This window comes from Hyaena hyaena, unplaced genomic scaffold, assembly GCF_003009895.1.
Source record: "Hyaena hyaena isolate Hyena2069 unplaced genomic scaffold, ASM300989v1 scaffold_156, whole genome shotgun sequence".
Classification (NCBI taxonomy): domain Eukaryota; kingdom Metazoa; phylum Chordata; class Mammalia; order Carnivora; family Hyaenidae; genus Hyaena; species Hyaena hyaena.
Genome location: NW_024080788.1, coordinates 2,421,607 through 2,445,888, shown reverse-complemented (window position 1 = coordinate 2,445,888; position 24,282 = coordinate 2,421,607). Strand labels below are relative to the sequence as shown.

Here is a 24,282-nt window from a genome sequence, read left to right as displayed (position 1 = left end):
CACTGTACACATTATCAGGGAACAGTCCTCTCATTTGGAAGGACACATCTGCATGATTTCCTATTACACTTCTTCAGATCTCTGCCACCGTGTTTCCTTTCATCTGAAATTGAAATTGAAACTGACTAAATAAGGAGTGAATACTATTTCCATGCATTTTACCCAAAATATGAAAAGAAATATATTCTTTTATTTTACCAAGGAATAATCTGAGAATAATTCATCATTATCATCACAGCTATTGCTATTTTTCCAGTTTCCTATTTGATGCCTGTATTGGGAATTAGGGAATGAAAAATAGTACTTTACTAATCTTAATTTCTAACTCTGTGGATTTTATATAGAAGAATTGATTCTGGCTAGTAAAAATACTGATTCCTTCAACAATGACTTTTAAACCATTTCAAAGTGTTTGGTCACTTTGACAAATTTTCAAATGATTATATCAACTATTTCAATCCTGGCTACAAAGTTGTATCACATGGAAAACTTTTTAAATCAGTAACCGTGCCTTGCCCCAGAGATTCTTATTTGTCAGCTGGAGGTCTGGGCATTGTATGTATGTGTTTCAACACTTCCCAAATAATCCTAATGTGTACCCAAGATTAAGTACTACTGTTCTATATAGTAACCTCATGTTTATACCATGACCTAAAAGGATAGAAAATTTAACCCTAGTAGGGAAAAGACATTTCTCAAATTAAGTTGAAAAATGATTGAAAATTATCAATCTTTGGGATTCTTAGACCTATTATGGTTTGTAAGAAAATATGCTAGACCATTAGTCAGAAATCCTGGGCTTGAGTCACTGTTCAGCCAGCTCTAGGATGTCAGTAAGGCCCTCAAGACAAATGCATTCTGATCTATAAAATGAGAAAATTAAGATTTCTTCTTCTTTGTTCTCAAATGATCTCCAAGAGTACAGAATGTTGCTCTTAAATGCTAATCAGAGTACGTATTTGATTCTATAAGCTAAAGGTAGGATTTAAGCCAAGGTGACCAAACTTACATTACTGAAACTATCATTCTCCTAGCCTGTCTGCGGCAGACATTGCTAATTGATTACAGCACTAGAGGGAAAAAAACAAAAAAACAAACAACAACAACAAAACCCCTACTCTCCTGGAGTTTGCACTCAGGATAAAGCTATTTTCTCTTTAGGATTTAAGTGCTTATTAGCTTCTTCGGGACTTCAGGAGTCACCACCCCAAAATATGACACTTTGGTATAGTGACTATTTTGACCGGAACACACTGGAAAAACAGCAGATGCACGGAGCGCCTTTCCCTGAAGAACTCTTCTCTGCCTAAAGACACTTCCTCCAAAAGAAACTCAGTTGCCCCCTCCAGTTTCATCAATGAGCGAAGATTGATTTTTGTCACCGAAGAGACTAGAAGTTGACACTATCCCTACACAAACTTTGTCACCAACTATCACAACACCTCCTATCTATTCTTCTAAGAGCCCATTCATCTTTCCAAAGTGGCCTAAAATCCCTCTTCTCCCCCTATTAAGATGACCTATAAGGTCTCAAATCTCATCATTTTTTAGGTATTCAGATTTTTCTCCCCTAAGACCCCCATGGCATATGTTAAAAATTAATAAATTTGTGCATCTTTTCTACTGTTAACCTATTGTCAATTTATGTCAGACCCAACAATCAAAACCTAAGAGGATAGAGGGGAAGTCTTTCCCCCTCTACACTACTCTTTTTAAAGAGATGGTGTAATAGAGTAGTCAGCAGGAGACTAAAAGTGTCCAGAAAGAATAAAAAATTGTTAGCACAGTTCCAGAAGCAAGGACACCATGACTCACAACATGTGAATAAGTCCTAACGGCAGACACAGTTTCATGGAGGGACGGCCTATTTCTATACCCCCAACAAACTGCTTCATCATGACCTTGCTCGCTTTTGATGTCAATTCACCTAGAGGGAGGGAATTACCAGATCTGTATTTGAAGCTGTATTTTTCACTGTACCTTATTAAAATGGAGCTCTGGATTTCACAAAAGACCCTCTTGAGTTTGGCTAGTGTGAGTCAATATTCCCTATATGAAATGAAATTGTCAGACTTTCAAAGCTAAAGACCATATCACGAATCAAATAGAAATACCAATAAAGTCATGTCCTTCCCAAGGGGTCAGCTGGTCCCCTAGCAGTGGAGCAATGACAAAACACTTGCAAATACAATTTAAATAACTCAAATAGTTCTTTTTTAAAAAGTTTTTTAATGTTTTATTTGTTTTATTTATTTTTGAGAGAGAGCTAGAGACAGCATGAGCAGGGGAGGGTCAGAGAGAGAGGGAGACACAGAATCCAAAGACAGGCTCCAGGCTCCGAGCTAGCTGTCAGCACAGAGCCCGACGCGGGGCTCAAATCCACAAACTGTGAGATCATGACCTGAGCTGAAGTCAGACGCTTAACTGGCTGATCCACCCAGGCGCTCCAAATAGTTCTTATATAAAGTATTTTCTTATACAAACTAAGAAAAAGGAAGCTTTTAAGAAGTGCCAAAATCTTTCCATTTGTGCAGGTTTTTCAATATTTAAAAATAATAATTAACATAAATGTTGTAATGAGGTAATCAGGGCGGGAGTCAATGATCTTTGAGGACAGGGCCCCCCTCTAACCCAGTGCTAGATGCCATCTCTCATGATAAACCCTGTAGCAAAAGACACACTAGTCGCACCATCTGCTGCCTCCAGGGAGATAAGTTGCACATTTCAAAGTATGGCAACATTCCACTATAGCATAATGAAGAAAATGAAAAACATATTAGCAAACTGAACACTTTGGGGAAATTTCATTTTCAAATTGTGTGCTGTTTTGCTTTTAAAGAAGTAAAATTATTAAATAAAATGTGTGAGAAGAAGCAAATATTCTCCCTTGTAGCAAAATTATGAATGTTTTACTTTTACTTTACTTTTATAATCCACATTCACAGAGTTGTTATGAACAAACATCAATAGCTGACATGCACGTACTTTTGTTGAAATCAAATTTCAGTCCTAAAATTTCTGTTAGATGATTCCTAAATGGGAAAAAGGAACAATTAATTGGGAAACAATTCCAATTAATTTCTTCTCCAGAAAGCCTCTGGGGTCTAGAAATAGAGTTGAGGCCATGTCAGACCAGCCAGTTCACAGCAACAAACATGAACGTGCCGACTTAGAAGCATCACTATCTCTCTTGGGCATTTCCACCACTGCCCGGCAATTCTACCATCCACGGGAAACCTGAAGCACCAAAGAACAGAGCGTGCAGCCCCAGTACAAATTGCAAGTATGCTGAGAGATTAAGAGCAAGACAAATCAGGTGCACCTCTCATACCTGACCAAGGCCAGGATTAAACTAGCACATCTTGTCTGAAGAGCCATCAATCATGTGCCAAGAGTGCCCTCACAAAGGTACATCTCCTCCAAGCCGTACAAATATAAGACAAATAGAATTTTAGTGACAGACTACAAGGCCATTTGATCTATGAATTACAAAGGCCCTGCAATTGCTTACACATGCCTGAAAACCTTCAGGGCCAGAGGAGGCCAAGGATTCAAAAGGAAGAATCTGTAACTCTTAATATTCTGCAGTTATAAGCCTAAATAGGACAGTTGCCCCCTTCTCCTCATAACCACCCCTCACTCAATTCAGTCTCTGACTTTGTCCCAAGCAGCCTACCATTCATTGTGCCTGTAGGTTGTAGACAGAGGAGATTTGCCAATGAAAAATGCAGTGAAGAGACCATTACTCTAGCCAAAATAACCTGGGTGCAACATACTCTCTCATATTGTGCTACCATCTACCTCAAACCCTTTGTCTAGACTATCTCTCACATTGGCTACCTAGCTGACTCATGTTCAACTTGTGAAGTCACAGCTTAAGTGTCACCAAGTCCTGGGCATATTTCCCGACTGTTCTGGCATTTATGTTAGATCTGCAATCTTTCACTGTACCATACCACTGTATGATAACTTGCATGGACCTCTAGTATAGCAGTAGCCACTGATTTTTTAGTCTGTCTTCTCCACTAGATTCTGAGTTCCTTGACTGCAGGGGCTCTGTCTGGCTCATTTCTTTATCTGCTGTGCCTAGAATGTTTGATGGATGGATGAATGAACAAACAGTCACAGATCCATCTATTTACTCAAAGTCTTGCTGGACTGAATAATGGGATAGAAGTATTCTTATAATCAACACAGTGTATTTTGTGGGTTACATAATACCTTACTTTCATTTGCTGGCAAATGTATTCTCTGTATAATAAACAGAGAGTCTGGGGTTGTCCTTTATACAAAGTTACCTGTTTGCGGAGAGTTCTATCTTTAAGTCCCTTAGAGATCTGATTGTTGAAATGGACAAGTAGATGTTCATCACTGGCTTTGGGCTAAGTCAGATGCACAAATGCAGCAAAGACATAATCCTAATGAAAAGAGCCTCCTGAGCAAGTGACACAGGTAAACAACAAAAACTTCATCAGGTTACTGACTCCTTTCCAAAGAGAGACCAATTCTTTCCTCTGAGCACTCTATTTATAGGTTTTAATTGATTAACTTGGAGTTAGCAATTATTTGACAATAAGAGAATCACCATTATAGGTCAAACACTAAACCCTGTATCTCCCTGTGGCTTTAAAACATTTCATTTTATAGAAAATTTGAATATTCCCTTTTTACCTTCTATTTTTCTAAGTCACAACATTCATCCATATATTTTTTCTTTCAAAATTCTATTCAGAATGATAACTGAATGCTCTAAGTATATTTTAAGGTTTAAATGAGAGAGAAAAGGACAGATTTTGTTACGTCAGGTGGGTGGAATTATAAGGTACATGGGTAGGCAGAGCAAGAGATTGGTGACTTTTACTTCCCACAATGTCCATATTATTTCACTTCTCCTAAGCATGTATGTAATTTAAAATAGTTTCATAAAGGTTTTAAATAAATGAATTAACAAAGCTTCTTTCTGTTGGTGATCCTTTCCCTACCTCAGAAAGGCCTAAAAGCAAATAAAAGTCATTCCAGAACAGTAAACTGAGACCAGCGGCCACCAACACCATGCTTTATGGTACAAGTGTCAACCGAGAAGAGAGCTGAATGGCCTGCTTCCCTGGTGCTGACTCTCTCTCTCTGGGGAGACAACTGAAAAACAATGAACGTTATAGAGTAGCATATGCTGAACATTAACATGTATAACTGTCTATAAATGCCCTGAAAATTTGGAGAATGGGAAATTTTTGAGATCTGTGTGTCTGGGGAGGGGCTTGATGGTAGACCCGAAGAGGTCAAGGGCTGACTTGGAAGATGAGTCAAGGGAGCAAAGGAGAGAAACCCAGGCAAAGGGGTAGGCGTCACTGACACAGATATCAGCAAGTGCTTAAGTTCCCAACAGTCATTCCCCTATTCCAGCCCTATCAGTCTTCTCGTCTGGAACATCCTGTCGACCAGTGACCTGACATGAAGTTCAGTCCTGGTCAGGAAATTGTTAAGGGTCTCTGTCTCTGAGAACAGATGTCCAGACCATGCTTTGCTGTGGGTGCTGGAGCCCTCAACTTGGACCCCATCGCTAGATCCTGATTTATGAATAACTCAAAATCCGTAGCTGAAAACAGAATCTGGAACACATATTTTGTGTGTTCATTGATTAGTTAAATATTGGCCCTTTATGGCCCTACCTGCCCTGCCTTATACTCATGAAAGACCAGCATCAGCTTCCTGAGCTTCTATTCTGCCTTGAGCCCAAACCATGAATCACACAGCCAACATCTAATAAAAAGTTCTCTAGACATCTCTTTTCTCATTTCTGTTTTCTCTCCTCCATCCTCCCTTCTCTCATTTTGCAATTATCGGGATGCTTGGGTTGTGCCTTACTATTTTATCCCTGGCCATATGTTTATCTGTATACCTTACTCTCTGGCCTGTGCAAAGAAGAGGACCAAATGATAGCTAAAAACAATTATAACTTTTATAGAGCACATCCTGTGCTCTAAGCTTTGTGCTAAAAAAATTGTTGTGATTAACTTTTTTGACCTTCCCATTCAATAAGAAAGGTGCTGTTATGATTTCTATCATGCAGTCAAGAAAAAGGAAACTTAAATTGAGTGGTAGAAAAATATTTGAACCATGGGCTGCCGTACCCCAGAGTGGGCAAAGGGATGATGGGATCTGTTATAAAAAAGACATTGTGAATGGAAAGACCAGATGAAGGAGGCTTTGAAATTGGGGCTAAGGAGTTTGGTTTTGGTGCAGTAGGTGATGAGGTGCCACTGTAAGTTTTGCAGCAGAATATATTTCTGTATATTTCATTCTAGCTTTTATCTCTTTGCATATTTGGTAATTTGTAATACAAGTTTGTCTGTGTCCTTTAGTTTACCACCGTTATTCTATCGGCATCAGTAACTAATCTACATGTACATGGTGGTGGAACATGGAAAAACAAACCAAACCAAGAATCTGGAATGGCTGGCTAAATTATGCTGTGGTAATTTGGCATAATGCTAAGTTATTAAAAATCAAATTATGTCTTTGCATTGATGAATGCTAAAAGAAAAAGTCTAGTGATAACATAGAGCCCACAATGCTAAGTATAGACCTCTCCCTTGTTGTGAAGTACAAATACAAGTGTTTGTTACCCACATATAAAGGTCGGAGAAAAGAAGAGCTGAATCAAGGTGGTTGCATTAAATTATAAACATACTATTTCTGTGTTCTAAAAATGTTAGTGCTATTTTCAATTGGTTTTAATAATAAGGAAAAATTTAAAGAGAAAATCACTTTAATCCAGCAGAGATCAATGGATGAGAAGTCAAGGAGAGAGTAAGCAGGGGATCTAACCACTAATGGATGGGGCATTAGATTTAAGAGTGGCAGTGCTGGGGGACAGAAAAAAACAGTGTGAGAAATGTTCAGAGAGAAATCTCTGTGTCTAACAGAATACTGATGAAGGGAGATGGAAACTTTGTAAAGTCATTCAAGATTTCTAGGCTGAGGCTGGAAAAATGTGAGTGCCAAGAGTAGAAATCACACAACTCTAAAGAGGAGGTAGTTTTCAGAGAAAGGTAATTATGATGTGAGGACTTCTATAGGAGATGAGACTTATTACATTAAAATATTGTTACAGTGAAAATCTAAGTGTATGTGATCTAGAATCTTACTGAACAATTTTACAGCTGAAGCGACAGGTGACTCTGTGGCATGGATGTATAGGTTCACACTGGTAGGCCTAATCCATTCTGAGGATTTGCACTTTTTAGCTAACATAACATTTTAAAAAATTATAAAATTTGAATGTTTTTACCTACTTATGCACTCACCTCCATCCCCCTGTATTATACCTTGCCTTCACATGTTTATATTATTTGCACAGGCTTGGAGGAATTTGATTTTGAGACAAAGGATATTAACCCCTTAAAGCCATAGAAGTGAAGGATTTCATTGCAGAAAGAAGTGGGAAGGGTACAGAGTGTTTGAGAATGGGAGGGCCAAGGAGAGGTCTTTAGCAGTATCTGAAGAAAGAATCAATCAGAACATCTGCCTTAATGGGAATTCCCGAAAGGGATATGGATGTAACTGGGGATTGGGGCAGAGGGAATAATCAATATCAGGGGGGAAAACATCTAAAGACAATCACAATACGGAAGGGGCCTACTCAATGCCAAGAGAAACCAAAAACTCACACAAAGATAGACATGATATCATTTCAGAATGACGGGATGGAGGGGAGGTAGGGGGTATGATGACTGAAAGAAAAAAGCATCCATGGAGACAAAAAGGGGGAAAGGAATCCTTTCAGCATCGAATTTCTCATAGACAGCTTGAAATACAGGAAGATACAATTTCTTTATAAAGTTAAATGTAAATGTACTACAAAATCCAGCATTCCCACTTGTAGGTATTATCCACATGAAATAAAAGCCTATGTTCACGTAAAAACCTGCACACAAATAGTTATAGAGACTACTCACAATCACCAAATACTGTGAATAATCCAAATGTCCCTTAACAGGTAAATGTATCAACAAACAATGGAACATTCACACAATGGGCTACTTACTCTTCAACAGTAAGAAGAGCAAAGAATTAAGAGGAATCTCAAATGCATCATGCTGAGTAAAAGAGCCAGACTGAAAAAGTGACATGGTATAATTCTATCACTAGACATTCCTGAAAGAAGAAAACCACAGGAACAGAGAACAGATTGGTGGTTGCCAGGGTATTGAGACAGGGGAGAAACTGACTATGGAGGGTAAGTGCAAGGGAATGTTTTAAAATGATCTTTTAAAAATTTTTATGTTTGCTTATTTTAGAGAGAGAGAGAGAGAGAGAGAGCAATAGAATGCAAGCACAGGAAGGAGCAGAGAAAGAGGGAGACAGAATCTGAAGCAGGCTCCAGGTTCTGAACTGTCAGCACAGAGTCCAATACAGGGCTTGAACTCCCAGTCCATGAGATGATGACCTGAGTCAAAATCAGTTGCTAACTAGCTGAGCCACCCAGATCCCCCCAAGTGATTTTGATAGTGATGATTGTTAAACAATTTCATGCATGTTTCAACTCAGAACTATACACCACTAGTGAATTTTGCTTTGTATAAAAGTACATATATATATATATATATATATAAATCAATTTAAAAATAGAGGTTATACCATACGACATAGAAGTGACCAATGGAAGAGCTAAACTTAAATTTTATAGCAGAGCTTGAAGAGGGGAAGACAGGAGGAAGTAGTTTAGTTAAATTGTGTATTTTTCACTGCAAGGAATCGGTAATAATAAGTTGATACATTTTTGACAATAACTGGTGTAGTAAATCCCTTAGATTTGTCGACTCAAAAAAATAAAAAGAGAAATGGCTTAAATAGTTACAACTGAGTGGGATTTCTGTGACTTGGGAACTGGGGGAGGGACTTTCTATTTCATATCTTCCTCTACCATGTGAAATAATGCATGTGTATGTATGTACTGCTTATAGTTTATTACAAAATAAATTTCAAAGTTTTATGAATACAAATATTCTGGATACAAAAACATCTTGATCCGATTTTTTTTTTTTGCTAGATCTGCTATTTGGGGGAAAATCAGATTTAGGGCTGCACCGTCAGGGTACACAAAGGTGAGAGTTTCATTATAAGAAAAGAAAGCACTATAGATATCCTAACTAGTTTCAAAGACAACACAACACAAAAGTACTGAAATAATAATATCACAAATGGTAATAAGGTGAACATTATTAGTTGTTCAGATTTGTTATACTACTTAATTATATTTAGCAAACATTTATGTCTTATAATTACATAATAATGAAAATATCTTCAAAGACATAATTTTCTGTTTTTACATTAGTGTAGCAAAATCAACAGAGATATTCTATGGTGACCAATAAGCCTAAAAACCAGTCAACGGCCTTTTCATCTTCAGCCAAAATAAATCAATGGGTCTATGACAGCTATTCTTAGATGAACCTATGCTAAAACTTTTTCTAGAAAAACATCACAGAGGGTTTGGGGTCTGAACAGAATTTGACAGGGGAAAGACTTAAAGAAGAATTATCAAAAAAAAAAAAGAATATACTTCATACACACAAGTTTTTAATAGCTTTTGATATATTGCAAGAACCCCAAAGTGCCAGTATATGAATGAATAATTAGATAGGCGCAAATTCATTACAAAGTGAATTTTGGTTCAACTTGACAAGTGAAAAATTCTCCCATGGCTGCTTTTGAGAAAATTATTATACCTTCCTTTCATCAAAATGTTGCCAATTCTGCGTTTCTGTCAATAGCATTTAACCTATTTATTTAGGTAGTCTGCTTTGTACTTCACTGAATTAATGCAGACCTTCATTTAAATCACATTCCTATTAATTTAGATAACGCACACACATATACTTTCGTGTACGAGAAAAGCACTCTGCATCCCCACTATGGTAGCATGGAGAAATGCACCATTCACATCTCTGCTACAGTTAGGATGGCGACCCTCACTGTCATTCCTCTGCATCTCCCACGTGCTCAGAGCATGTTTCCAAGTGGACTTTAGCCAGTGCCTGAGCATAACGGAGGAACTAATGCCTGCAGGACAGGAGACTCTTCTAGTGTGTGTGACCTTAGCTCACGGAGTCTCACTGGCCTTCTCAAAACCGTATAACTACCCTGCTATCTACGACTCTTTGTCTCCCACTCTCCTCCCCGCTCTTCTTCACAGCTATCAGATCAGCAACTTGGTCTGAAGGTTTATTTGCCTACCCACTCCACCCCGTATCCTTCATATGCAGCTCTCCCAGAAAACTTCCGCACCTCTATTTCCATCTGGCATCTGCTTAGAGGATTTAAACTGACACACTCACTCTGAAGAAAGGGTAAGCAGGGCTCCTCTCCACCTAAAGAATTATCTGGGCCACAGTGTCTTTAAAGAGAATGTGTGGCACCTAACTTTTATACAAATTAGCAATAGACTAAACTGAGCCTTCAGGCTTCTTTGGGAATGTCTTTCCTTTTTGGGGGGAAAGGGGCAGAAAGGGAGAGAGGGAGGGAGAGATGGGGGGGAGAGAGAGAGAGAGAGAGAGAGCGAATCTTAAGCAGCCTCCATACTCAGCAGGAAGCCTGACACAGGGCTTGATCCCACAACCTTGAGATAATGACCTAAACTGAAATCAATAGTTGGACACTTAACCTACTGAACCACCCAGGCGCCCAAGGAATGTCTTTTATCTGTGCAATATATAATCTCTTCCTCAGCCTCTAGCCATAGTCTTTAACCCGGTCTTCACTTTTTTTGATTATCTTGTCCCTTGACTTCAGAGAAAAGTGGTGAAGAACATGGACATAAGCCAGAATCTGGGCACCATCACTTAGAGCTCTGTGCCTATGGGCCTTAGTTTCCTTGTCAGGAAAACTATGGTAATATATAACCTTATAAGGCTATTTATAAGGTTATTGTAAGAATTTATAGTTAAATATATGTATACAATTCACTTCAGTTATGCCATCCAGGTGGCAAGTGATATCCATGTTTGCTATCTTCATTATCACCAGTAGATTTACAGTGAATATACAGCTAATTAGAAAAAATTAACCATAGGGTACAAACTTCCAGTTGTAAGATGAAGATTTAATGTATGGCAGAGCAATTATAGTTATGACCATATTATATACTTGGAAGTTGCTTAGCAAGTAGATCTTCAATGTTCCTTCCACAGAAAGGATATGCCAATTATGTGATTGACAGAGGGGTTAGTTAACACTATGGTGGTAATCGTTTCACAATACATAACTGTATCAAATCAACACATGGTACACCTTAAACTTATATAATGTATCAAGTGTATCTCAATGAAGCTGGAGGAAAGAATCTCGATCAGGAATACGGTAGTCAATAAAGCACCAGATACAGTCTCAGAAGACTTCGTTTTGAGCTCCAGATGCCATTTATTACCTGTGACCTTGGGAATGTGATTCAATGTTTTGCAACCTCACTGGTATACCAGTCTCTTATTACATAGTTGTTGTGAGGGTCAGAGGAGAAGATGTGTAGGAAAGTACTTTATGCACCATAAAGGACAGTATATAGAAGTTACCAAACAGACAACAATACACAGGTACCAGTTTGTTGGGTCCATGTACAGAGGCCCTAACTCCTAGAAATCTTGAGGATCATAGTGTTAAATTATTATATCCTAAATATACTTTAGATGTGCTGCTTTGAGAGTTAAGAATGGGAGGGGAGCCTGCTCCCATTTGAAAACACCACTGATGATGGGTAGAGAGCCAGTGCGTTGGAGGCCTTCTCTTTTGGGGGAAGGGGGAAGAAAAGTGTTTTTTATGTAGAGCTAGGGCATGAAAAATACACAGATTTGAATGCCACGGCATATGTAATGTATGTAATGGCTCAGAGGTGTGTATTTCTAAAATCAGCTTCCCCTTTTTTTAAACCCATCTCTCCATAACCAGGCAGCCTGCTGCTGCATCAGGAATTTACTGCTGTGAGCAACCATAAACATTGTGCTAATAGCAGCACTGCCCAAGGACGGACATGGCAGAGTGCAGTGTGCGCACTTAAAGGCCACAGACGATATTTTCTACTCTCTGCACACCACAGGGCACGCACATTATCATCTGACATAACGGGGAGGTACTTTAATAATTATTATTATTAAAAGCAAACAATCAACTCCACAAATCAACAGCTCTTTTAAAACAGGTTTTCTAATCTCCGTTTCCTCTCAGATGTATGGTTATTGTCCACCTGGAAAGGCCCCAAAGTGATAGCCAGAAATCTGCTACCACCACCCCTTCTGCTGTTCCTGCCGTCCTATTTAATTGTGTTTGCTCAACTCGAAGCCAAACTCATATGCAGTATATTTAGATGGTTAAAATAGCATAGCATTCCTCTGTATTCACAGATTATTTTCAACACCACAATTCTTGGGAATTAGTCTGGAATAAATAAGGTAAAGCAACATAAATTTGTTCCAGTGACAAAGAAAACAATATCAAAATAGCAATCTGGAGATTCGCCATGAATGAAGGGATATACAGTGTCCCTCCTGGTGAACTCTCCTGCAAATGCAATCACTGTCTCATTCGCTAGTCTGGATTTATTTTAAAGTGAGTGAGAAAGAAAGCAAGGAACTAATAGTAAGAAACTGATTCAAAAGATCAATGTACAATCACTGTACTTACTCTTACATAGCATTAAAGGTAGAGGTGTAGAACTGATATATATGTTGATTTTCTGAACCTCTGAGGAGTCTTTTTTCCCCCCACAATAGCAAACTTTCTAAATTGAAAAACATCTATCATTAATACATATTCAGGATCTCTCTCTGAGGTTTCAGCTGCTACATTTTTTTTTTCAAATGCGTTGAACACTGCAAATTTACAAAGGCTTGGTTAGATACTTCTGTCAGCTAACACTACCTTAAATTTTTCAACTTGTGTTTTTAGGGTTGTTTAACAAATAGAAACCCTATCACCCAAATGTCACAAGATTTCTGAATCGTGGAGTAAGGAATCGATTCTGTTGCTGAACAGGATATGACTTGAACTGGATTAATTAAAAATAAAGACCAGTGTTCCATGCTTTTACTTCACATAATAATAAAAACAGGCATTTTAAATATACAGAGCTTAACCAGATATTCAGCCCAATTTGGAAGAGGAGAGAACATCCAGGTCGCTTATTTTTTTTTCCCTTGAGATTTTCCATAGTGTATTTCTAGTATCTACATGACTATCAATTCAAACTCACATTTAGAGAACGCCAAATCTGTGCTCATCTGTCAGGGGCTGACTTTTCCCCTGTATTGTTATTCTTCATTTTTCTGTTAACTAATTCAACAAATATTACTCAAAATCTATTGTGTGTCTAATAGCCATTCTAGGTACTGAAGACACAGTTTGAGTAAAACAGGTAAGGTGCTATTATCATGGAGCTTATATTCTACCCCGGGGTGGGGGGTAAGATTAGGAGACAACAAACAGAATGAGTTCAGATAGTGCTAACTCAATTAAGAAAGCACAGAATAGAATGCTCGGGTGGCATGGAGGGTAACTTCAGATGGGAAATAAGGAAAGGCTTTTCTGAGAAGGTAACATGTACCCCAGATGGACAACACGGCAGCAACCATGTGAAAAGCTGAGGGAACTGCAAGTACAAAGACCCTGAAATGAGAAAGAGCTTGGAGAATCCCAACAATAGGAAGAAGACCATGAACTCAGAACACCATGAACCGGGGAAAAGTGTTTGGAGATGAGACCTGACAGTGAGCGGAGGGCACATCCCTACCAAGTTCTCAGGCAGTCACTTTAAGATTCGTTCTGCCTTAGGAATCAGCGCAGAACCAGCTGGTGAAACAAATACCAGTACCGTCTGTCACACAGATATGACTGGCACCACACATCTCCTTTCTCACGTGTCTGAACTGTCCCTCACATAGTCATCTCTTGAGTATCTCCTAAGTGACTCACCCTGCTTCTTGCCCATTTTCTCATTGTTTTCCAAAGCCATGATGGAAGTCTGATTGACTCCAGGCTTGGGGTCTTTAGAGAATAAGTCCATGAATGGTCTGCTTATGATATTGAATTTGAAGACAAGGCACAAAAGAATTTAGAAGGTGAATAGAAAGGATTCCCTTCTCCTCAACTTTTTTCGAATTTGTGCATTTGTGTTCACTCTTCTTTGTATCATTATGTCCTCAGATAATAACTGCAGTCTCCTATATATATTTACCTAAGTGCAGAGATAGATTAGTATAAACATACTACCAATTCAAGACAGAAGAAGAGAACAAGTTTAATTGCTGAGTTTGAGAAAAAGAATTGAGCCTATTTCAGCTCAACTCCTGTAGGTAGTTCACAGTAGTATGTAAAAATGTCACTTTGTGGACGTAGGATAACATTCATAACTCTCATTCTAAAGCTTAGTGTTCTGTAGTCGCATTTTCAAATGCATATTTTCCAATAGCCATGTTGTCGAAAATTCAAGGCACTGTTTAAAATAAACAAATCAGCATTTTCAAGTAAGTCCAAACAAAAAAGTGCCTTAGAACAAAAAACAGAAATCATTTCCTTACCTGGTCAATTAATCAAGTCTCATAAATAACATTCTTAAAATAAATGGGCAAATACTAAAAATGATTAAAACTCTCAGGTATCTTTCATCTTTCTAAGGTAGATCAATTATGCTCATTGCAGCTTGTCCTATGTAGTATTTGGAGTAGAATGCCTTTCATAGCATTCTTTAAAGTTCCAAGGTTCTTATTAAGGTGATGGTCTAGCTGTTTCTATTAAATATTCATGACCCTTTTCCAAGAAAACTGTTTTTTTTTTTTTAATGTTTTATTTTTTATTTATTTCTAGGAGAGAGAGAGAGAGACAGCATGAGCAGGGGAGGGTCAGAGAGAGAGAGTCACAGACTCCGAAACAGGCTCCAGGCTCTGAGCTGGCAGTCAGCACAGAGCCCGACGCGGGGCTCGAACCCACAAACCGCGAGATCGTGACCCGAGCGAAAGTCAGACGCTTAGCCGACTAAGCCACCCGGACGCCCCAAAGAAAACTGTTTTGACCTGTTACTTCTGGCTAAATTTGTGGGAGTTCTATTTTCTCATTCTTACACATGCTATCTCAGGGAAATAGACTTTAATAGCTATGGTCCTAAATGAAGTTCATCTAAAATCGTTAAAACAAAAACAAAAACATGCAATTTTGTTAAAAACACAAATTCACTTCAAAGTGAATATTATACATAGCAAATGCAGAAAGCTTTGAAGGATGGGTTGCCCCCAGAGCACCATTTAGTGGATTGGAAGCAACAATTCACAGCTTCAAACACTCAGTACGACAGAATGCAGTGAATCAGCATAAACTCAAAACTTTACAACAGCAGGGAAAACCTGACTTATCTTTCCTAGTTGGTTTCCAGACAGACATTTAACATCGTGTAAACATCACACAACCATAGATTCAACAATAACCTGGTCTTCCCTCTACCACCCCCACCTCCCGTCTCCCAAGCAACTTTGGGAGATGACAGGAGCCACTCTGGGGGACTTGTACACGACCACAGTGCATTTCAAACTACTGCCTGCCAGGCGGTAAGCTTGCTGGGAGAAGGCTGTCCTTGATGGTAAAGCTAGGTCGTTCAGTTTTGTCCATCATGGGTAGGAGAGCTTCCTTCAGGGGTGCAATATTAGCAATACCACTGTGACCACACATTTAAGCTACAGCTTTTACTGGCAATAAAGGTCCCTTTATAAACCTCCATTTAAGAAGTTATGGGAAATACTGGTTATCGCCCCCTCCTGATATTTTCAAATATGCACCAGATTTGTCAAGGATGATTTGACAATTCTATTATGTCACTGTCATTGCTGTCAGGAAAAAATACCTATTTAATATTTGTATCCAAAAGATCTGGAAAAACATTCTACATCACAAAGATTCTATAGAAAATAATTATACTGAGCTATAAGCAAACAAATGATACTTGAAATTAAAATGTTGCACACATATGTAGCTTATGTGAAAATGTCACACTTGATAGAGAAATCCAACTTTTCAAGATTACACCTTACAGTTTTCACCGAAGACTTTAAAGTGTTTTAAAATCTATATTAATTGGTCCAACATAAAAGGAAATTATCATACTTTTCTGCAAAATAAATTACATGTGTAGGTTCCTAGGGTAAAATCACGTTATCATTTTATTAGACTGTCCTCAGGTGTGCATGTGTGTATGTGAGCGTGTGTTTACGTGTGTGTAAAATAATATGCAACTGAAGCTTTAGCAACAAAGTGCCAAAATTACTGGCTTCAAAACAAAAAATTCAATCATGACAGTTTTACTTACATGTTTCCCCTGATTAGACTGGTTGATTCGGCTTGGCATTTTGTACGCATTCATTAAATTATTGTAAACAAATACATAGTATTATAATGACATTCAAGTTGCTAACTTTTGATGTGTACAATGTTGCACTATTATACACATTAAAAAATATTTCAAATTCACCCTAAAACCAACTAATTTCATCTCATAAAAAATTTTGTACTGCCTTTTGTAAATACTTACTATGGATAAACACCATTTAGAAAGTATACTTGATCTACCTCCATATTTCTCTCTCTCTCTCTCTCACATATATATATATGTGATATATATAATATATGAAGGACATATATACATTTATATATATCCTTTTCCCCCAACCAGATCCCCCAAATCACAAATCTCATTACCTGTTTTTGAGCAGTACACTGAAGGTCATCTTATCCAGTCCCAGATAATTTGGCAGCAAGTTTGACCAATTCCAGCTCCATTTTGTGATGGCTGACTGTTGATAAATGGGAAGACGCTATTGTTAGTTATTAATCAGAGTTAATATGATCAGTAAATTAAAGCTCCAGCTGTGATAGACTAACTAAGAAGGAGGGGGTTCCAGAACAAGGACTTAGACAGATAGCATCAATCATGTCCACAGAAGAAGGTTTTTATTCCAATAAGACAGCAATTAATTTATAAATCCATTTGGGAATGTAGTCATTATTTATAAAAATATAAATCAATTTCTTGAGTCGTTATTCTTCCATGTGCTAATGGCATTTGCCCAACAAGTTTCTCTAAGAGGGTGACTCTTTTAAAACTGAAATAATCAGCAACTTTTTCATCTATCAATTCAGGGTTTTTACTTTTTAGCATCCAGAGCTCTGATGTAAAAAACAAGCTTAGAAGTGCTAAGGACTCAAATTACAAGACACAGCTTAATTAGAGTGTAATATCAATGTTATTTTGGTTAAGAACGTGCTTTAAAGGGGAAATGAGAAGGAGCTGTGAATGTAAACAACATTGTTTTTTCTCATTTAATAGGTAATTTCACAACAGAGTAAAGAGGAAAAATTACTGTGAAAGATAATCTCATAATTCAGAACGGAATAAAACATGCCATTTATTTAAATAAAGTGGGGATAATTCAACAGCTACAATGATTATTTATGGTTTGGAGCTGTCTAATGTACAACATAGAGAAGCAGCCAATAAACTCAAACTTATACAAATGTATTTGGTTTTCACGTATTATAGATGCTTGTATTCCTTAAAACGAAATAGTTGTGCTAACAAGAGTCCAGGCCGATGCTTAAAATCCTCAAGAACTATGCCCTGTCACTTGCTGATTAATGGAGCACCACAATCCTGTCATAGAGCAGGAGAATTCTGCCCCGGGTTGTCAGCATATGAAGGTCTTATTCTACTACAGTATTGATGAATGTAGACTAGGGTCGTAACAGGCATGGCAAAAATATTATCTGCATCCCGAATTAGGCCATTGTTTTAATTCGTATTTTCGTCAGAGCTCTAGGTCAAGCAATCCTTCTCTTCTGCCCCGTTACTTCAAATCGTCTGTCAAAAGGCTCTTTCCTTTTTTATTCAGCAAAAGGACAAACAAAGCAAAGGCAACTTTAGACTTTAAATACTTTGGTATAAATAGGATCTTTTTCATGTAACGACTGAAGTGTGTAGCTTCAACAGTGGCGTAATCTGACGTTAGAAACGTGTGGTATTTATCACGTTGACTTTATTCCAAATATCCTGACTTAAACATCAGGAATATGTTCAGGGTTATAAAAAGGGAAACTTACTTCATGCCACTCAAAAGAGGAGCTCAAGGCTTTACTTATAAACTCTCATTTTCCTGGTAAATTAGATAAATTCATAAAAATGGCTAAGTGATCTTTGAGTGTGTGGATTGGGGCTGCAGGTGGGCACAAGAGAGGGGAAAGACTGCTACAAAACGCCTGGTTTTTCGGGCCTTCTGTAGACACAGCCAAACAGATGTTCCCACTGCCCATGGTGAGCTGACATGGTCAAAAGTTAAATTACACAGACCAAACATATGAATCAGTTTGACAAATAGAAGAAGGTATAATAACTATTTCAAAGTCAATTCGTGTATATGACATATATAAGAACAATGCCTTTTGCTTCCTAGCCAAAAAAAAAACACCTAGAAAAAAGGAAAAAAAAGAAAGCTTATGAGTAAGTTTTCAGACACAAAGCACCTTTTATCCCTATATATGTAAAAAAAAAATCACACATTTAAGGTAAACTTACTATTTTCCACATACCTGATCTAACATGTTTTCACTAAACGCCTTGTACACATGGAAAGGGTTAAAGGCAGAAGGCTGATCTTCCACACTTCTCAAGGTCGTCTTTAAAGGTCTGACAGGTAATGGCTTTTCCTCTGAACCATTCATAGAAAACAGCTGTTCTTTTAAATATTCCTTCAAGGGGGAAAAAATTACAAGTTGTGACGGTGGGAAGCATATATTCTCTTTAAAAATACACTGATCAATATCCAAATCTACCCTTTCAGCACATTTGCTAGATTACAGTGTATTACTTGCCTCAGGACAGAATACATTTTCAGAAGAAACATAGTAGAATACCAATCAGCATTGCAATAAACCCATCAAAAACAGGTTCACCTAATATATAGGATAGATTAGAAAGCCATTTAACAAATTCTCACATAATGAATGTATGCTTGATATATCAGAATGTTGTTAATAGGCATTGTCTTGTCATTGGTTCATGTGTTAACATGTCTGGTTACCAAAACTTAACTCAGATGCATGATTACTCACAGTACAAGATTGCTCATTCATTCATTAAGTGTAGTTGTTATCTACTCCATGCTCAGCAGAGTGCTAAGTACTTGATATTTATTTCACTGCAAGCAATCTTACTCTATGTAGAATTAATTGTAATTCAAACTCCTAAATTCTATTTCCATGCTCTCGACTGAAAAATATCAAGGTTCAAAAGAAGCTCAACATACGTAAGTCTAACACCCCAACTGCCAGTGGCAGCCTGGGCAAAAAAGCCAATCTACTACATTATATTTCATTTTCCATCCATAAATAAGGTGAATGATCCCAAACTATTTTATTAGACTTTTCCTAGAAGACAACAATTAAAATGACTTACAGTTTCCTATAAACTATCAAATAGTAGTGACTTACTAAGTCATTTAATACATAAAAGAATACAAATATTCCTCTGATTTTCAGTTTTTCTTCAAGAGTAGAACTAGGTTCTCAACGTTAGAGCTGAAAAGGATGTCAGAGGTCATCTGGAAAACCCTTGGTACCCAAAGTCTAGCGCCTAGACCATCCACATCAGCCTTTCTTGGGAACTTGTTAGAAAAACAGAATCTCAGGCCCCACACCAAATAGAATCTGACGGCTCGCAGGGTTTCCCAGGAGATTGGTAGGCACATGATAGTTTAAATAACTCTTCCCCACCCCACATTCAGCGATTGGCTCTGAAAGGTCGTGGGCTCAGCCTGAGGTTACACAGGAGTGAGTGGTAGAGAGTGAGTGAGAAGCCCCATCTTTGGTTTCAGTTCACTGTGCTTTTTCCTATGGCTCTTTAACTTCATGAGTAGCGAATGCCCACTGTACTCATCCTCGAAGGTAAACTTGAGTCCCTAAAACCGTAAAAATCACCACTTAACAATGATAATCATTTCTTAAACTTGCTCATTGTGGACCGCATCTCCTTAGATGAATGCTGTAACAAACACGCACAGAAACTCTTACTAAATTTTATTAGATAATAATAAAAGCACCAGAAAAGACTCTTATGCCTAGATTTAGATTTCTACACAGAAATAAATTTTCTCTGCATTGATTTCTGAAAGTGAAATTTTTTAAAGGAATACAAGATTCTAATGAGAACAACTGCTTCGTTTCAGCTAATAGCAATCTGTCTCAACTGATTTCCCCTTACATTGCTGCATTTTGGCTTTTTTCGTTCCACAGTTCAAAAAAGATAAAGTGCTGTGTTGCAAGTTGTGAATACAATGGTGTTTCTCCCTTGTTAATTTCTCTGACCTCTCTGCTATCTTGACAATGGTCACTACCCCTTCTAAAAAACCTGATTTCGGGGCGCCTGGGTGGCTCAGTCGGTTAAGCGTCCGACTTGAGCTCAGGTCATGATCTCACAGTTTGTGGGTTCGAGCCCCGTGTCGGGCTCTGTGCTGACAGCTCAGAGCCTGGAGCCTGCTTCAGATGCTGTTTCTCTCTCTCTCTCTCTCTGACCTTCCCGTGCTCATGCTGCCTCTCTCTCTCTCTCTCTCTCTCTCTCTCTCTCTCAGAAATAAATCATTAAAAAAATTTTTTTTAAATAAAAATAAAAAACCTGATTTCCTGTGGTGTCACTTTAACCGGATTGACTACTAATCTAATGTACTTCTGTAGAAAAATATATTCTTCTTCGAACATCCTTTTTTGAATGCTCTCCCAGTGCAGTTACATTAAAGCTTATTTCTCTACCCACCCTTTCTGCATTTTTCTCCACTGAGAGCTCTACCAGTCCCATGGCCTCAACTAATAACACTCACTGAGGCCACCAAAAACTATACTCACGGCCTCCCTCATCTTTGCTCATGGCCAGGTTCTTCAACTACCCACTGTACTTCTGCGCTAAGACATCTGACCCCCATCTCAAGGACAAACATTCTTAAACTCATTTCGTCTGATAACTGTGTCATTACTCCATGGTATACTCATTCTTCCTCGTACCCATGCCTGTACTGGTCAATGCTTCCGTATTTACGCTGCCTTTTGGAAGTGTATTAAGCAGTACACCTGAAAATGCTAAAGACTCATAACACTACTCAGCAAATGAACACATTTCAGGGTACAATTTCACCTACAGCATAACAATGCCTCAGTATAAAAGCAGACCGAAATATTAACACTAGGCGCCTAGTCAGCCTTGTGTCTTTACTGAGTTTGTTTTGTCTGACTTGTTTTAGTAGTCACAGGACAAAGGGCTCACTACTTTCTCTGGCTCGAGCCTCACCTCACAGTAGGCTTCTTCTTACCTTGCCGCGATATTTCTCATCACAATACATCAACAAGTATGTGGCTTGTCACCCCATATGATAAACACTGCCCTGACAGTAAGTTTCTTCAGTTGTAAGTAAAGAAAAATCCTCTGAACTTAATGGATCAAAATGAGGCAGTGCCCCCCTGTGAAGAGCCTTATATACATCAGGTCTCACGGCACACCTGGTCAGAGCCATTGCCTCAAAGGTCCATCAGCTCTACGAGGGAAAAACAGCCTTTCAAGTGATTTCCTGAATATGACAGGTGGCTGACAGCCAGTAAATATCCAACTCAATTTCTCTGATTGGTGATTACTGATCTTTTACATGCTAAGGGCTTTTAAAAAGTGGACTGGTCTGTCAGTTTGGCAATCTATACCAGCCATGACTGGTCTCAGAACTCTTACAACCCCACTTTCCTAAAAATCCAAGGGTAATCCTACTGCAACATCTGTTCCTTTATAATCATCATGGTTACTTAAGCCAATCTGAGTGGCCACGTGGACCTGCCACTGAAGACCATGACTTCACAGTGGTGGTCTTTCCATTCGCCAAGGCCAGAAACACCTGAGTTCCCCACAAAGAATTATGAGGGATCATTAGCAAGTGTGAATAGGTAGTAGGTAGCTAACGATTAGATTATATACTGAGCTCAGGTGCCTCAGAGACTGGATCATGTCTAGTGGCAACAAATCCTTCCCCTCCTTCTCAGGCGATCATTGAATGCACTATTATATCACCTGTTTATAGGTTGCCTGCTTGATTAGCTCCAGGAAAGCCAGGAAACAAAATTTACTTGAAGTAACTTTCAGATAGATGGTAGCAGGAAGAACATTTATATAACTGGGTTGTAAAATGCTGTGGTAGAATTTAATTCACTCCTTGGAAATTTATGGTTTTTAAGGCCTACATCATTGAGATAAAACACTATAGCTTCATATTATTCATATTATAGAATTCTTAGTATTTCCAAAAATACGTGCATGCATTTGTAAATATAAACATAATTCTGTTTCACATTAGATGTCACATTCTAATTCAGATACAAATGCTCAGATTAAAAACCTGATCAAGTTGGCAAACTTGTATTGTTTCAAGGCAGTAACCGAGATACCTGCTCTTTACATTCTTGTTCAAACAGCCAGAAATATGCAAGGTCAGAGGCTTAACCCAGCAGAGAGGTAGACAAGCATGACATTGGCTCTAATCAGTGTCCGTGCATTAATGCATTTTCTTGGGTTAATCTAGCTGCTCCCAAGTATGGCTCAATATTCTTCCGAAATTTTCTCATTATGTAAGAAACCTACAACTTCACCAAGACAAGTATGACGTCTATAGGAGAAGAAGTACATCTCCCTGAGGAAAATTCATCATTCACCAACAGCAGATTTTAACATCAGCTTAACAGTCACAAACACACAATTCCCAAACTACACGTCTAGTCTATACAATTCAGAACTGCACAGAGTTTATGAGCCGTGTTATTGTTTAAACCATATAAATAAAACCTACATTGTTTCGGGGAAGCTTCTGCTGTACAAATGCAGAACAGCCGGGGCTGAATAGATTCTATTAATAATGCAATATTGAGTTTGGTATTGACTTTAAGAAGTATTATCACCTCCTTGACTAACCCTTAGCTGCCAGCAGACGCTGCCTCAGGCCAGTACACACCTAATTGCTCAGTAAAAAGGCCGTTTCCCTACCTCATTGAGCCGCATGATGTGATAAATTTGCCGCAGGTACTCGCTGCCACCTGGTTTGTGGCAGATATCCAGGACCATCATGTTTATTTTCTGCTCAGTCGGTTCAAGAGCACTATCTCCTTCTTCTAAGGCTGTGCTTCTCTCCGCTGTCATAAATGCACTAAACACAAAGAAAGCATATAAGTATCAGTGGTGAAGAATTGTAAAGATGGAAAATAATCAAAGAGATTGAGTGTGGAGACTCGACGTAAATCTTATATTCAAAGCACCATAAAGACTCCTGAAATAGGTAAGCCTTCCCAAACCACCCCTGCTCATAGAAACAGCGCCTCAGGACTAAGCACCTGAAAGCATTTTTAAAAATTGAATGGTTTCTTTTAAAACACTTCTTTATTGCATTTATACTCCTATCTATAAAACATTTTCCCATTACTGCAATTGTTGAAATTGCTATAATCATGGGATGAAAACAAAACATTTCTTTTTAAGAACATGTAAGAAATAATTTGTATTTTCTCTTTGAGGACAAAAAGTATCTTTGATGCCAGAAATAGCTTTGGTGTTCTGTCTTTTGTAGACTCCTCTTTACACCTGTCTTAGAACACATTAAAGAATAATTAAAGTGTCAAAAGGGGGAGCCTGTTATACTAAATATAGGCTGGGTGCTTCCTGGAAGTGTGCTTACCACTGGGTATTTTAAATTGGCCCTTTGACACTTGTTGCATTTGAGAAATCTATGGCCCCTCTCCTGTTTCTTCTTGCTAAGGACACCTAGCAAAAGTCACTGCCCTGAATATTCTTCCAGGAAAAGGGTCTAGTAAAACCACACCAGGAATATGCAAGTTTTATTTGTGAACACTTCTAAGGACACATCTGTTTGTTACTGTTTTTGAACATTATTTACATAGTAATGATGAATGACATAATTTAAAAAATTCTCGAACTATACCAGTGCGAAAGAACTCATGATATTCAACATACGTCATGTATATCCCATTCCTGCTTTTCTTACTACATTTGATATCAGGAACATGTTAGGAATTGCAGTCTAAGTATTCTTAAGAAAATGCATGGTTTTTCATGTTTCTCAGACTAAATGAAATTTACTGTGGTGTAATCAGCTCTATACTGCAGTTCATTACTGAGATTTTGCCATGATTATAAAATTAGTTCTGCTAAGAGTCAGCGCC

General features: G+C 38.2%; 1 protein-coding gene across 1 annotated transcript in view; it reads right to left on the bottom strand.

Moving 5' to 3' along the window:
- KIAA0825 (KIAA0825 ortholog) overlaps positions 1 to 24,282 on the bottom strand; it is a 357,903-nt gene that overhangs the window by 172,991 nt on the left and 160,630 nt on the right. The window contains exons 17-19 of the mRNA XM_039239394.1: positions 23,093 to 23,252; positions 18,616 to 18,774; positions 16,732 to 16,826 (exon numbers count right to left, since the gene is read on the bottom strand). Coding sequence (XP_039095325.1) covers positions 16,732 to 16,826; positions 18,616 to 18,774; positions 23,093 to 23,252 — 414 coding nt within the window. The remainder of the gene's footprint in view (positions 1 to 16,731; positions 16,827 to 18,615; positions 18,775 to 23,092; positions 23,253 to 24,282) is intronic.